We start from the raw sequence: 14265 nt of genomic DNA on the forward strand, positions 1-14265 counted from the left end.
CATTAAGACATTTAATTTCACGTGTAGATGACAATGCCATGGCTCTTGCATGATGCTAGTGACAAAAGCACTACTTAGATCATTCTCCAAAAGAGGTACAATCTTCACAAGGTCATCACAGAAAGACCTTGCATGAGTACTATAGCACGGCTGTGCTTTTTTACACCGCCAACCAATGTGGTAGACTTGGAAAATCCTACATCCATCCAAATTTTGCACTTCCCTTTGCATGTCTCCCTTAAAGCAGCCTACCATTATGTGCATTCAGCGTGTTTATTTCCTGCACATCATTCCTATACCACTGCAATACATGTAGAGTTCTCTCCAAAGCTCAATTCCACTTATAAAACTTTTAAATACCCCTGAAGCTATCAGCTTCAACCACAACTTTAAAATACTGTATGCACTGCATCATCTCCTCTTGAATGGATTACTTTCTACATTTATGCAACAAGAAGAGCCCAAAATTATTGCGATGATCCAATAAAAATGTTGGAAAACGCATTAATAATTAAGGCATATCAGTGTGCAGTCCTTGCCCAAGTAGCCATCACACCATGCTGCCAGTAAGGGGGCGTGAGTTCAAACCCTGACACCTAAATATTATATATTATATAACCCACAAGAACAATTAAGGCATGTTAAAACACAGTGAATCTTTGAGTTTTGATTGATGTTTGATTTATAGTCAATCTTTTTAGTCATCTTCTAGATATGACACAACTAGGACAAGTCTTGTCCAAAATGCAAGCGAAGCAGTCTGCCTACTTGTTGGTACCCAAATTTACATTACAAAGCACCTTAAGAATCCCCAACAAAGAAAGATGGTAGCCAGGATTTAAGTATAGCAAGAAGCTCACCTTTGTCAAGCTCCATGAACTCTTTTGCTGAATGACCCTTGCCTGCACTAAGCCTCAAGGCTGCCTCAATAAGTTGCCCTCTGAGCCACTGAGAAAGTAAGAGGCCACAGGTGGCAGCACATTCTTTATACAAAGGGAAATAGGCTATGGCAACCTGCAACTGTAGAGGCAATTCTCGAAGATGAAGAGGTGATGAACCATGTTGTATAGCTCTTAACACATTCAAATAGTGATCTTCCCCGGCTTTCCGGCCTCGTAAAAAGGCTTCACTCGACCATTCATCTTTACAAAAGGATTTCAACTCTGCAGAAATTGATTCATCCTCCAGCTTTGAGATGGTGTCAGCAACTGCATATGTGGCTTTGGGACAGCATAGAAAATTGGACTGGAGAAGAAAAGCTATCCCTTTCAGACAACCGGCACTCCGTTCCCCAGCTGCCTTTAATATATCCAAGCCTTGGCTGCGCAAAACATGGGGGGGGATACATTTAATAAGATAGTCAGCCAGTTCAACTCTGTAGCTTGAGGCGGCAGATATTAGCGCCCCGCAGAGTTCATTGTCCCTGCACCCTCTTTCCACAAACCATTTCACCACTAGCATACAGCCCCGGTCTGCAGCTCGCATTAATGGGCCCAAAAAAGCAGAGGCACTCCCATTGTCCACTAGACATTCCATTGTCTCGATTTTGCAGTAGTGAGATGCATATTCCAATGCCAGATCGACATCCACTTCAATCCCGTTTCTTTGAGCTATCTGCAAAAATGAGGTATGTCGATATTACATTGAACTTGATTTTTTGAAAATCCCTTCTTGATAATGGGATAAGGTGATTGTGTAGTACAGACACGAAGGGATGCACTAGGGTAGAATGACTATGATGGGAGATTCCAATGCCTGGAAGCAAAGGTCTATGAGAATGTGCACACCAGGAGAATATTGCACAAAATGGATGCAGCCAGGAATTCAGCCTGAAGCAAAGGCCTATGAGAATGGGCATACCAGGGGAATATTGCACAAAGTGGATGCAGCCAGGAATTCAGTATGAAAAACATGTAAAGGTTTGCCACAGCTTTAGAGGGCTGTCTACAGCCTGAAGACCAGCCCTGGCAACTAAAATTATCAATGGTATTCAACAGTGTCACTGTTCTGATGCAAGGTGGGATAAATACCTATGACTAAACACTTCAACATAGGCAGAAGTAAAAAATATGGATGAAAAAGTGCAATAACACATGAATAAAACTCTCTTGAGAAAGAAATACATGATGTCCAGATTCTCTATCATCATGCACAGAAGACATGAGTCCAATTAAACCCTTCATAATGCTTACCTGCAAGAGAATCCGGAGGAGATCAGTACTGCCAAACCTGGCCGCCTCAAGGCAGCACTGATTCACATTGTCAGCGCCACCCTCCACCAGCATTCCCAGTAGCCCTTGCATGGCCATTGCAGCAATACCAGAGGCCCATCCAGAATCAATGGCAGTCGAAAATAGAGTCAAGGGAAAGCAAGCTGCATCGAATGCTTCTGTGTAATCCTTCCCAGTAAGCCGATTTCCTGCCAGCTCTAGAAATCTCTTGAATGCCCTTAGCTGGAGTTGTGATTCTATACATGAATTGTGAACAAGTGGGTACTCCTCTCCATCGCCTCTCCTTTGACGAGCACAAGAATGTGAATCGATGCACTTCAGAGCCCATTCAGCAAACTGCTGCACCTTGGCAGCTGCCTCTGCTTTTAACATCTCATGCCCACTACACTCTTGAAGCCTCTCATGCAACCTGCAATAATAAACGATTATTGTTTATGGCTTCTCCTTAATGCATCATCTGCAGATGTGTTTACTTCAGCTTCAGTACAAAATTGCATCAGAATCCCTTAAGAAGGAAGACATTCCCTAGCTTCAAACACCTATCATAAACTGCATGCTAAGGCATCCCTCCTCTTATCATCAAAAGCGTAGCACACATACATACAAAGGCTAATCCGTATTAGTATTCAAATGATGTGTGTAACTCTTGCTGAAATTTTTTCACAACAATGTCAAATGGTCTTTACCTTTCCTCCAAATTGGTAACTGTGTCAGCGAGACTAAACGTTCTACTCTGGCAGGCTGAGACACATGAAGCCAAAAATGAAGTCCGAAGTGCCGCCCGTGTGAAATTCTCTGCACCAGCCTCCACAAGCTTTTCCATGAGCCTTGTAGCACCATAGAGCTCCTCATGGCTGCCAAGAAACCACACAGAGTCGAGAGCCATGCAGAGCCCATCATTCAGTCTTTGCATATCTGCCAATGGGATCAAGCTCTCAGCAAGGTGCCAGTCATGGGCGTCCACCGCAAGTTGGAAAGACTGGCCAATTTGGGCTCTCTCATGTCTACATACATTCTTCCGACTACCAGATCTTTCCTTTGATCTATTTTTACTTGCAGTTGCTGCTTCCTGATCTCTGAGATGCCCTCTCATTGTTGCCCCATGAATGCATGGCACAAGGGTACATATTGTTGCAGATAAGGCCTCATCTGGCTCCGCAGAGCAATGAGGAAAGCTGACATAGGCATTTTCACGATGGCGCAAGTTGCCGCACCCTTCATCAGAGCTACCATTGCCATCATCAGGGCTATATGGTGAGATGCCATTGCCAATTTCAGAGGAATGACGTAGGCTGCCATAGCCATCTGCAAAGCTATGGGGTGAGCTGCAATTTCCATCTTCAGAGCTATGTGGTAGATTGACATAGCCATCTGCAGAACTATGGGACACGGTGCAGTAGACACCATCAGGACCATGGGGTAAGCTTCCATAACCATCATTAGAGCCATGGGGTAAGCTGCCATAGTCATCTTCAGAGCAATGGGGTAAGCTGCCATGGCAACCTTCAGAACCATGGGGTGAACTTTCCCAGTCATCATCAGAGCAACAGGGTGAGCTGCAAAAGCCATTGTCCGAGCAACGAGGTAAGCTGCCATAGCCATCTTCCGCCTCTTCTCTGTCAGCAGATCTAAATTGCGCAGTGAAGCTTGTGGCACAATCTGAGGCCGGATGGTGGACCAAATTCTGCACGGGAACATGGGCGCCTAACTCGAATGTGTTCTCGATGGGCTGTTCTTCTTCCATGGGCACACTGTCCTCCATCATCATTTTCTCGCTCCTGGTTTCAGCTAAGGCATTGGAATGCAGGGATTTGGCCGCCCAAAAGGTTCACCAGTATGAAGAATCAACGATTCAGCTTGATTCTACTGTGCAGAAGTGGCCGGCCGCAAGAGCCCATTTCAGACTCAGCGCGTCAGGGTTAGAAGGGAGATGTGGACGGCAATGGTGGTAATCTAGTCTCCATCATTGCTCACTTTTTCTGCAAGGGAAAGAGAGAGACGAAATAGCGCTTATTGCCCCACATACAAGCAACAACTTTGGAATCTTACATAGAGCTGGCGTGCTTCACATTAAACAATGATGAGGGGACACACACAAGTGCAACCCACATTACAATCCAGAGCTTCCAAGGGCTCGGCCACATGGCAGCTCCCTCGCTCAAGCGTGAAGGGAAACGGTAGGGCGCGGTTCACCAATTAGTTATGTTGTAGTACTCTTTTTATAACAAATTCCAATCTAAGTACGTATGTTTGTATGGCTGTGCCATGTCTGTGTCTGTATGCATGCTCAAGGTAGGTTTGTGTCTGTGTCTGTATGCATGCTCAAGGTAGGTTTGTGTGTGGGTGTGTTGGGGGGAGGGGGACTCTCTTTGTCTGTCTTTGTGTGTGCGCGCACGAACGCCCTCACATGCATGCACTCATACATTTGCGGATGTAGAAGATTAAAAAGATGGGTGCAGCCTATGCGCCATGCCTATGCACATGCGAAAGCACGCCAACATGCATATATGTATGCACTCATGAGAAAGTGTATGCATGCATATACTTGTGTAGCTTCTTCTTCCATCTCTTTCGAAGTTAATTCTTCACCAAATCCCCCCAATAGTCAATGAGAATTAGGAAAATTCTTCGAATGAAATTTTTAGGCTCTCTCTCTAGAGACCTACACTAAACAAAAAAGTGGCTATCTAAAAGCCTAGTAGATATTTCTCTCTCTCTCTCTCTCTCTCTCTCTCTCTCTCTCTCTCTCTCTCTCTCTAGAGACCTACACTAAACAAAAAAGTGGCTAAAAGCCTAGTAGATATTTGAAATCAAGCTTAGTAAATACACGTAGACATTTTAAAAAAAAAACTAGTTGCCAAGTGAGAGATTCCACAAAAAATGTACACAAATAAAAAGCATGTATTAGCTTGAATTGCAAAACTCATATTCAATTGTATTTCATGTCTTTCAATTGAAAAAGTAGGAAAGTTAATCTATAAAAACAAAGAAGGCATGCTTCACATTAAACAATGATGAGGCCATCACTTCCACTATGGGGACACACACAAGTGTGCAAAATTGCAAGCCACATTACAATCCAGAGCTGCCAAGGGCTCGGCCACATGATAGCTCCTTGAGCACCCTCACTCGAGCATGAAGGGGAATGGTAGGGGGCAGTTCACCAATTAGTTATGTTGTAGTACTCTTTTTATAACAAATTGCAATCTAAGTATGTATGTTTGTTTGTATGGTTGTGCCATGTTTGTGTCTATATGCATGCTTGTGTGTGTGGGGGGGGGGGCAGGGGGACTCTCTTTGTCCCTCTGTGTGTGTGCGTGAACGCACCCTCACATGCATGCGCTCATACATTTGAGGATGTAGAAGATTAAAAACATGGGTACAGCCTATACGTCATGCCTATGCACATGTGAAAGCACGCTAACATGCATATATGTATGCACTCATGAGCAGATGTATGCATGCATACACTTGTGTAGCTTCTTCTTCCATCTGTTTCGAAGCTAATTCTTTACCAATTCCCCTAATCAGTCAATGAGAATTAGGAAAATTCTTCGAATGTAATTTTTAGGCACTCTCTCTCTCTCTCTCTCTCTCTCTCTCTCTCTCTCTCTCTCTCTCTCTCTCTCTCTCTCTCTCTCCAGACCTACACTAAACCAAAAAGTGGCTAAAAGCCTGGTAGATATTTGGAATCAAGCTTAGTAAATACCGTAGACATCTTTAAAAAAATACTAGCTGCCAAGTGAGAGATTTCACAAAAAATGCACAGAAATAAGAAGCATCTATTTGCTTGAATTGCAAAACTCATATTCAATTGTATTTCATGTCTTTCAATTGAAAAAATAAGAAAGTTAATCTATAAAAACAAGGAAGGATTTCTTGGCTTTACATATGAGAGAAGAAGAAGAAGAAGAGAGAGAGAGAGAGAGCGAGTGAGAGAGAGAGCATAATGAATAAGAATATATAATTTTTTTGCTAATTATTTTGAGCTATTTTACAAAAGAAAATATTCAACATCACGTAGACCCACCTTTTGTAAAGTGAGGTAAAGAAGTAGCTTGAAAATGGTTTGAAACTTACATTAATCCAAAAAGTCTTAGAAACTTACAATCAAAACTTGTGATTGATGTGTATTAACTTCATGATGCTCTAAAATAATATTTGGCTTTTTAAAGAACAACGTTGAGATCCATCCATGTGGGGGAGTGCCTCGAGTGTGCAAGGGTGTTGTGAGCTCTCACATGTATGTGCTTGTATGTATGATGGGGTGTGCATTCCTACATGCAAGAGGGAAATAGTGTGGGTGTGTGTGTGTATGCACATGTTGTTGGTTCGTCTCAAGTGCATGGATTTATTATGTGCCTTAACATGCATGGATTCATATATGTGAGGGGGTGTAGTCCTACAAGAAAGAGGGCAAGTGGGTGGGTGTGCATACATCTGCACATATGGGTGCACATTTAATCCAATATCTAAACAAATGTAAGTGTGTGTGTGTGTGTGTGTGCATGTGGAGAGAGAGAGAGAGAGAGAGAGAGAGAGAGAGAGAGATAACTTAAAATAGCCCCAAAATAAAACTTACATCAATCTAACAAATCACTTAAACTTACAATCAAAACTTGTAATTATTGTGTTTAAACTTCATGATGCTCTAAAATAAAAATTTATCTTCATGAAGAACAACATGGAAGTCCATGCAAATGGCGAAGTTCTATGGAATGTGTGGAAGTGTTGTGTGCCATCACATGAATATGCTGGTACATGTAAGAGGTTAGGGGGTGTGCACACCTAGAAGCATGAGAGTAGATGGGTGGGTGTCCATGCATGTGCACATATAGGTTGACATCAAAAATTACTTTACAAATGGCCACATGGTCGCAATGAAAAAAAAAAGGTTGACATCCAAGCACGTACTAGCCTATATCTAGGCTAATGTGTGTGTGATAATGTGCATGCATGCACGGGTGCCTACTGTTTACATGACAACTGTATGCATGTGTGTGTGCATGCACGTGCATGTATGCACGCTCGCCTGTACGTGTGTGTGTGTGGGGTTTGGTGTGCGTGTAATGCTCCTTGCATCATAAGCTTGAGGACTTGTAAGACTAGAACCTTGATTCTCCACCCACTCATATCCCAAATAATCCCTTACCTCATGGTTATATAGGCCTAAATGGTGCACGACCTTCCAACTTCAGCCCCTTGACCTTTCATTGGCTAAACATTGCCTTTTCCTTGTCCAATGCCTCTTCAACTACCCCTGTGTCCCTTGGGCTTCCATTGTGCACCATCTACTTCCCTTTTTACTTTAGCTTTAATGCCTATTAACCATTGCTTAGGTATTTCCTATTTGAAATCCCCTGAACCTTATTTATATGCAACCTTTTACATATAAATAATCTTTCCAAATAGTGCCTTACCTCATGGTCATATAGGCCTAGATGGTGCATGACCTTCCAACTTCAGCCCCTTAACCTTTCATTGGCTAGACATTGCCTTTTTCTTGTGCCTCTTCAACCACCCTAGTGTCCCTTGGGCTTCCATTGTGCACCGTCTACTTTACTTTAACTTTAATGCCTATTAACAATTGCTTAGGTATTTCCTATTTGAAATCCCCTGAACCTTATTTATATGCAACCTTTTACATATAAATAATATTTCCTAGTCTTACCTTTTAATGTTACCTATCAGTCTCATAACAGTGCGCGCGCGCGCATGTGTGTGTGTGTGTGTGTGTGTGTGTGTGTGAGAGAGAGAGAGAGAGACAGAGAGAGAGTTCATGGTGTTAGGTGTGTGTGTTAGGTCATATGAGATCTTTACTAATTATTTATAATGTCATGTTGTTGTTTTATTTGTTTATAATTGTGAACATAAAATTGTTTTATTTGTTTATAATTGTGAACATAAAATTGAGAAATCAAAGTAATTTACCATTATAAAAGAAATTGCAAATAACCTAATTTAAACAATAAGCTTTTTATATAATTCCAATTGAACTTCTGTAATATTGTGCTTCCTTATGAGTCTCTTGGGCTTTACTTTCCTATGATTTGCTACTTAATCACAAATGTGGGAGAGTCTAACTAGGTAATCCATTTTTTTCCATATGAAAGAATATTGAAAATAAGACACCAATCCATCACCACACTTGTAACTTTGATACACTTTTATTTAGATATATTTTGTTGTACAACCTTATTAAAGACTTGATCAAGGTGTGCAACAACATCAATTCTATTCTCCTTCTTCTTTAAACTCTTTTCTTGCATTTCTATGTCTTTCATTCCTATTATCTCTAGTTCCTCATAAGCCATGATCAAAGGCCATAAACTATTTTATGTGTATGCATAGTGTGTGGGTTCATGGGTGTCTGAGAGGCATGCAGAAGGCATGTTTGGAATAGGCATTCTTTGGTTGAAATTAGAAGAGCAGAGACAAAAAGATAACACATTTAAAATAATGCTATTTTATTTGTATTAATGGAATGAATACAAATAAAATAGGATGGAAATGGAAAAAACTAGAGGCTTTAGAGCCCATAATGGCAAGGGTTCTACTAGGTTTAGCTCTTGGTACTTGCAAGCATCCAAATAATCATAATTAGAGAGCTATGGTAGTGAGGGAACGTAGATTTCATGGAAAAAACTAGAAGTTTTGGACCCCATAATGGCAAGGGATCTACTAGGTTTAGCTCCTGGTACTTGAAACCATCCAAACAATAATAATTAGAGAGCTATGGTAGTGAGGGAATGTAGATGTCATGAGAGCTAAACATTTGCTATCCTTGTCATCAACAAAACACTTATCAAGAGCTTTAGGCACCATTTAGAGGGAGTCACTATTTAGGGTGGCCATGGTGGTATGAGCTAATTGCTTCTTGCTTTGAGTCACTAAAATGAAAGGAGATAATTAGCTTTGAGATGTAGTCAAAGTAAGAGTAGCTTGTTTTTAAAAAAGAGAAGCCTCTAGGATAGTCACACAGTGGTTAGCTTATTATTCCTTTGGTTAGCTAGGAGATTAGGGTGATCTTTCTCATTCAGGTCTGGTGGCGTTTGGTGCTTGTTTTAAAACTATGATATAGACTATATAGTTCTCTGTGATGTGTGTATTTTTTTTAGTATTTCGAGTATTAGTTATTTATTTACACCTTTGCTTAGGTGTTTGTGTCTTTGTTATGGCCGCTCTAACTCTCTATAGAACTCCCTACTCTCTCATTCATGAAGAAAACAAGAACACAAAAAACATCTCATGGGACCTTATGCAACCCTCTCTTCAAGGAGCTCTACATCATCGTTCTCCTCTCGATCCATTGTCACACTAGCTCGATTGCAATCCACTAGTAGGTAGCCACACACTCCTCTCTCTCACACATGTGGTACCTACACAAGCATACGGATAGAGTAGAGAAGTAAGAGACTCAATTGCACAATGAGAGAGTGTGTTGCATTATGAGAGAAAGATGACTTATATACAAGGCCATAAGTGTTTACACACACTTAAACTATGACCGGTTGGGCACCCAAGGCTCATAAGTGGCCTATTGCTAATACATTGCTTAATCTCATAATACATGCATGAACTACATTCAGAAGGGTTTCATGCTAGCTAATACCACATGCTCTTGGAGCAGAATCGTCAAATAAGGCTTATACGTGGCCTATTGCTAATACATTGTGCTTAATCTCATAATACATTCATGAACTATATTCACAAGGGATTCATGCATACTCTTGGAGTAGAATTGCCATATGATAGAGTATTAAGAACTACTTATCTAAAGGCCACCCAATATGATTTCTTTATGGTCATCAAAGTAACATGGAATTGCCATAAGGCTTATAATAAGTGGCCTATTGCTAATACATTCACAAGGGTTTCATGCTAGCTACTACCACATGCTCTTGGAGTAGAATCGCCATAAGGCTTATAAGTGGCCTATTTCTAATACATGCATGAACTATATTCACAAGGGATTCATGAATACTCTTAGAGTAGAATTACTAATACATTTCTTAATCTCATAATACATGCATGAACTATATTCACAAGGGATTCATGAATACTCTTAGAGTAGAATTACCATATGATAGAGTATTAAGAACTACTTATCTAAAGGCCACCCAATATGATTTCTTTATGGTCATCGAAGTAACCTGGAACTCACATTTCATGTTTATCCCCTCAATGAGAATAGTGAAATAGCCCTAAATTTCAAAGTATTCTCCACTAGCATCTATCACTTCAATGTGTCTAGGTTTTATTCTAGGTTGTCCTAAAGAGACACAAATTTCCATGGATAGAATATTGTGACTGGCTTTAAGACTAATCACTGCTTTTTTTGTTTAACCATTCAGTTTCCCATTCACTTTCAGACATAAGCATTGAATCTTAATTCCTTGGTTCACTTATAAAGAGTTGGTCTAAATCATTTCTCACTCTGGCTCTCGACATTGTCAAGTGTGTGTATAATTGTACTATAGGTCCCCTCACTGTCCTTACTGCGTGACTTATTTAGAAACTTGTGAATCTTATGGAGATTCACGTGTGGCATTAGAATACCTTTCTATATAGGCTTTTACGTCTAGGTACAAGGCACAATTATATTATAGGGGTGTAAAGATGGAAGCTCCATCAACAACTTTGTAGGGTAAGAGTGTATCTCCCAATAAGGATCTTTAGCCCTTGCTTTTGCTAGTTTAAACAAGGAAGAAGAGTTGATTTCACAATTATCATCCATCATGTTGTCATCTAAATAGATTGCTTCTTTACAATATTGATCAAAAGAATCTAGATTCGTGACTATGGTTCCTCACATCATAAGTTCAAGGTTTTCATATGCAATATATAATTTTGTACACTTTCGTTAGGTTTTTTCCTTATCATGTAGAGTTATGTTCACTACACACCATCGAGGGCCTTGCCTAGAGGATCCATAGATGAAGGCTATCTTTAAAGTTATGGAAATGTGCTCATATGCCTAAGGACTTATGTTGTATGCACATTTGTAAGATAAAGGGAGAATGGGCATATGTGTGTGTGTGTGTGTGTGTGTGTGTGTGTGTGCATGCATACATGCGAGCAACTCCACATGCATGTGTGTGTGTGTTGCTTGTGCATGCAGGCATGTGTGTGGGGGTGCATGTGCTCATGTTCAAACACGTGTGTGTGTTTGGTGCACGCACACACATGAATGTGTATAGGCATGTGTATGTGTGTATGTGGCACCAAACACATGAATGTGTATAGGCATGTGTATGTGTGTATGTGCACGTGCATATATATATATATATATATATATATATATATGCACCATTTCATGAAAATTCTCATTTATCAAAACAATTACATGTTAATTAATAAATATCCCTCAAATTAAAGAAAATAACATAACTCAAAATCACATAAATTAATAACAGACATAATTTCCTTTAAGAAGTTTGGTTTCAAAATCCACTATCTCACACTAACACTTACTTAATAAAATTCACAAATTGCTATCATGATAACCATGTGTGCATGTAAATGAGAATAGCATGTATATATGAAGATCTAGTATAAGACCGAAACATGCACTCTTGGTAGAGTTCAAACCTCCCAGCCACCCCCGAGCTAACCTTATTTGCAATTGCACTCGCACTCACAATCCATCTCCCCTCCATAGAGGTTTGACATAGCAACCTCCTCTTTAAACACGTTTAGCAACATACGAACTAGAATAGAATAATCCTTGTCTTAAATATCATCACATGGATGCTCTTCATCTCTTTCTCAATCTTGAACATCACAAGTGTCTGTATCTCATGAAAAAATTTAAGATATAATATAATATATATATATATATATATATATATATATATATATATATCACTTTCTCTAGCCTATCTATTATTATTTCTTTGGAATCTATTATAATAGGAAACTCAAGAATGTAACTGATCAAAAATCATCATATGTCTAAAACTTAAGGTCTTATGAGAAACCTTGATAATTAAGAACATATTAATCAAGTAACATAATTGAATGAAAAGAAAGTAATAAATCTTCAAATAATATGAAAAAGAAAAGAGAAGTTCTTAACCATGAAATCTTAACCTCAAACCTATTAATATATGCTGAGAAATTTTTCTTGTAGATTTCACTGACTGTGGGCAGCAAATTGATTCAACAATCATTCTCTTCTCCGTTATATCAAAATATATTTGTACTCAAAAGAACTTGAAGGCATGTGGTGCATAAGACAAAATGGACAAATTTCTAAAAACTATCTCAAAATAGCCAAAACACGTCATCTTTGAAAACGCATGCTTTTTTCACTATTTTTATATGCACGTAGTTCATATATGTAAATGTAATTAGCCTTATATCAATTAAAATTGTAATTTTCTTTCTAACATGCATTCTTATCACTTATAAAATTCTAATAGTCTTATAAAATTATAATTTCATTAGTTAATAAAAAAATTTATAAACTAAAAAGAGGCCTCACGTATGCCCCTCTCTCAAAACCCTATATCCTCAGAGAGAAATGAAACTTGTCTTGATGTTATTCTAACTAACTTATTGTATTTCACATGCCAAATCTTAAATTTGATATTTTTCTATTTTTCCTCAGAAGAAAATTTGATACCATTTAAATCTCTCTCTCCATTTGAAAAAAAAAATCATTGTTTGGTCCCATTTATAATGGTACTTCTTGTGAAACCTAATCATCAAAGTTGACAATCTTCCTGTGAAACCTAATCATCAAAGTTGACAGTCTTCCTATGAAACTTGATCATCTAAGTGAAATCTCATTATCATTCTTGTTCGTTATTCACATATGTTGTTCTTATTCTTGTTAACGTCCACATTCTCAAGGCGGTTGCAAGATGAGGTTATCTAGTTTCATGTAGTGGGCGCCCTTTTAGCCGGAAAACATGCATTTTTTCAAGAAGAATAGCCAATCTCTCCTAGTTAGCCAAGGAGTTTCACTTCAAGGTCTTCTAATGAAACATCATATGCAAAGTTGGGCACCTAAAACTATAATCTGATCGAATATCCAATAATTGTAAATCCCCTTTCCTTTGGGAACCCAAATTGTATACAGGCCCTGTTGGAGGTTTCGACAGGTACAGTGAATGTGAGTAAATTGCCTATAACTTTTATATTATTGCTCATATGATGTTCCCACTTTGCATATCACAAATACAAATAACATGGAGCTTAACTTGATTTATCGAGTAATTTTTGATGTGTTCTACTATTTTCTATATTATTTAAAAGATATTAGAATTGTTAAAAAACATATTATTTTATCCTCCCACCACATCTACCATTTAAAATGCTTAAATTGTATGGATCTAGTGATGATTAGATTGGGAAAGATTAATATAATGTGGGTATAAGGTAAAATTACAAATCTAACGGTTAGATTTTTGTAGATTTACTTTGAAAAATTTGTTATGACTGTTAGAGGCCCATTAAATCAATTGTAATTGAATTCTAGAAAATCAAATATTGAATCTTTCAATCTAAAATTTCTAGGGATCAATACTTTTGTTGCCATGAATTTATTTAAAAAAATGGCTTAATTTGAGTATGGGAAGGTCCATTTTCAATCCTCCCAAGTGAAAATTCCCATATTGTGTCCACTCTCCCCTTTTCAAGTCTAAAACCAATCCTAGTTAGGTTTGGAAATCTAGGCTTGGTAAACTTCAAAGCTTAGATATCATTCCATGTGTGAGGCTTGGGTAGGCACAAATCTTATATATGCATGTCACTTTATGTCCACATCAGCTTCGAGAGGATCCACATAAGCAGCTTGCCACCTCACCTTGCCACCTCCACCCTCCATGTCAACATGGTCAACCTAGTTGACTCCCCACCTCATCATCCTAGTCATCATTAATGCCACATCTTCTTGCCACCTTTGCATGCCACCTTGCACTTGGTGACATGGCATGCCACATCATGGAATTGCCACATCAACCATAATAGTGCCACATGTCAAGAGAATGCCACGTGTCGTGCACGTAAGTGACACGTGGCACCTCCT

The 14265-nt window shown here is 39.1% G+C and overlaps 1 protein-coding gene across 1 annotated transcript; it reads right to left on the reverse strand.

Annotated features, from left to right (window-relative positions):
- Positions 1 to 641: 641 nt before the first annotated feature.
- LOC147632754 (ankyrin repeat protein SKIP35-like) lies at positions 642 to 4251 on the reverse strand. Its single transcript, XM_086807602.1, has 3 exons — positions 2918 to 4251; positions 2193 to 2640; positions 642 to 1614 (listed from the first exon to the last, which is right to left on the reverse strand). Exons 1-3 carry the CDS (start codon positions 3997 to 3999, stop codon positions 802 to 804), a joined length of 2343 nt encoding a protein of 780 aa, XP_086663728.1. The 5' UTR covers positions 4000 to 4251; the 3' UTR covers positions 642 to 801.
- Between the last annotated feature and the right edge of the window lie 10014 nt (positions 4252 to 14265).

The sequence above is a fragment of the Cibotium barometz genome, chromosome 13 (genome assembly GCF_041138505.1).
Source record: "Cibotium barometz isolate CiBa-2024 chromosome 13, ASM4113850v1, whole genome shotgun sequence".
Classification (NCBI taxonomy): domain Eukaryota; kingdom Viridiplantae; phylum Streptophyta; class Polypodiopsida; order Cyatheales; family Cibotiaceae; genus Cibotium; species Cibotium barometz.

Coding starts and splice junctions, on each gene's coding strand:
- LOC147632754 (XM_086807602.1), bottom strand. CDS start 3,999: ATGATGATGGAGGACAGTGTGCCCATGGAAGAAGAACAGCCCATCGAG. Junction 2,641..2,917: donor GTTACCAATTTGGAGGAAAG/GTAAAGACCATT, acceptor TTATTATTGCAG/GTTGCATGAGAGGCTTCAAG. Junction 1,615..2,192: donor TCCTCCGGATTCTCTTGCAG/GTAAGCATTATG, acceptor TCATTTTTGCAG/ATAGCTCAAAGAAACGGGAT.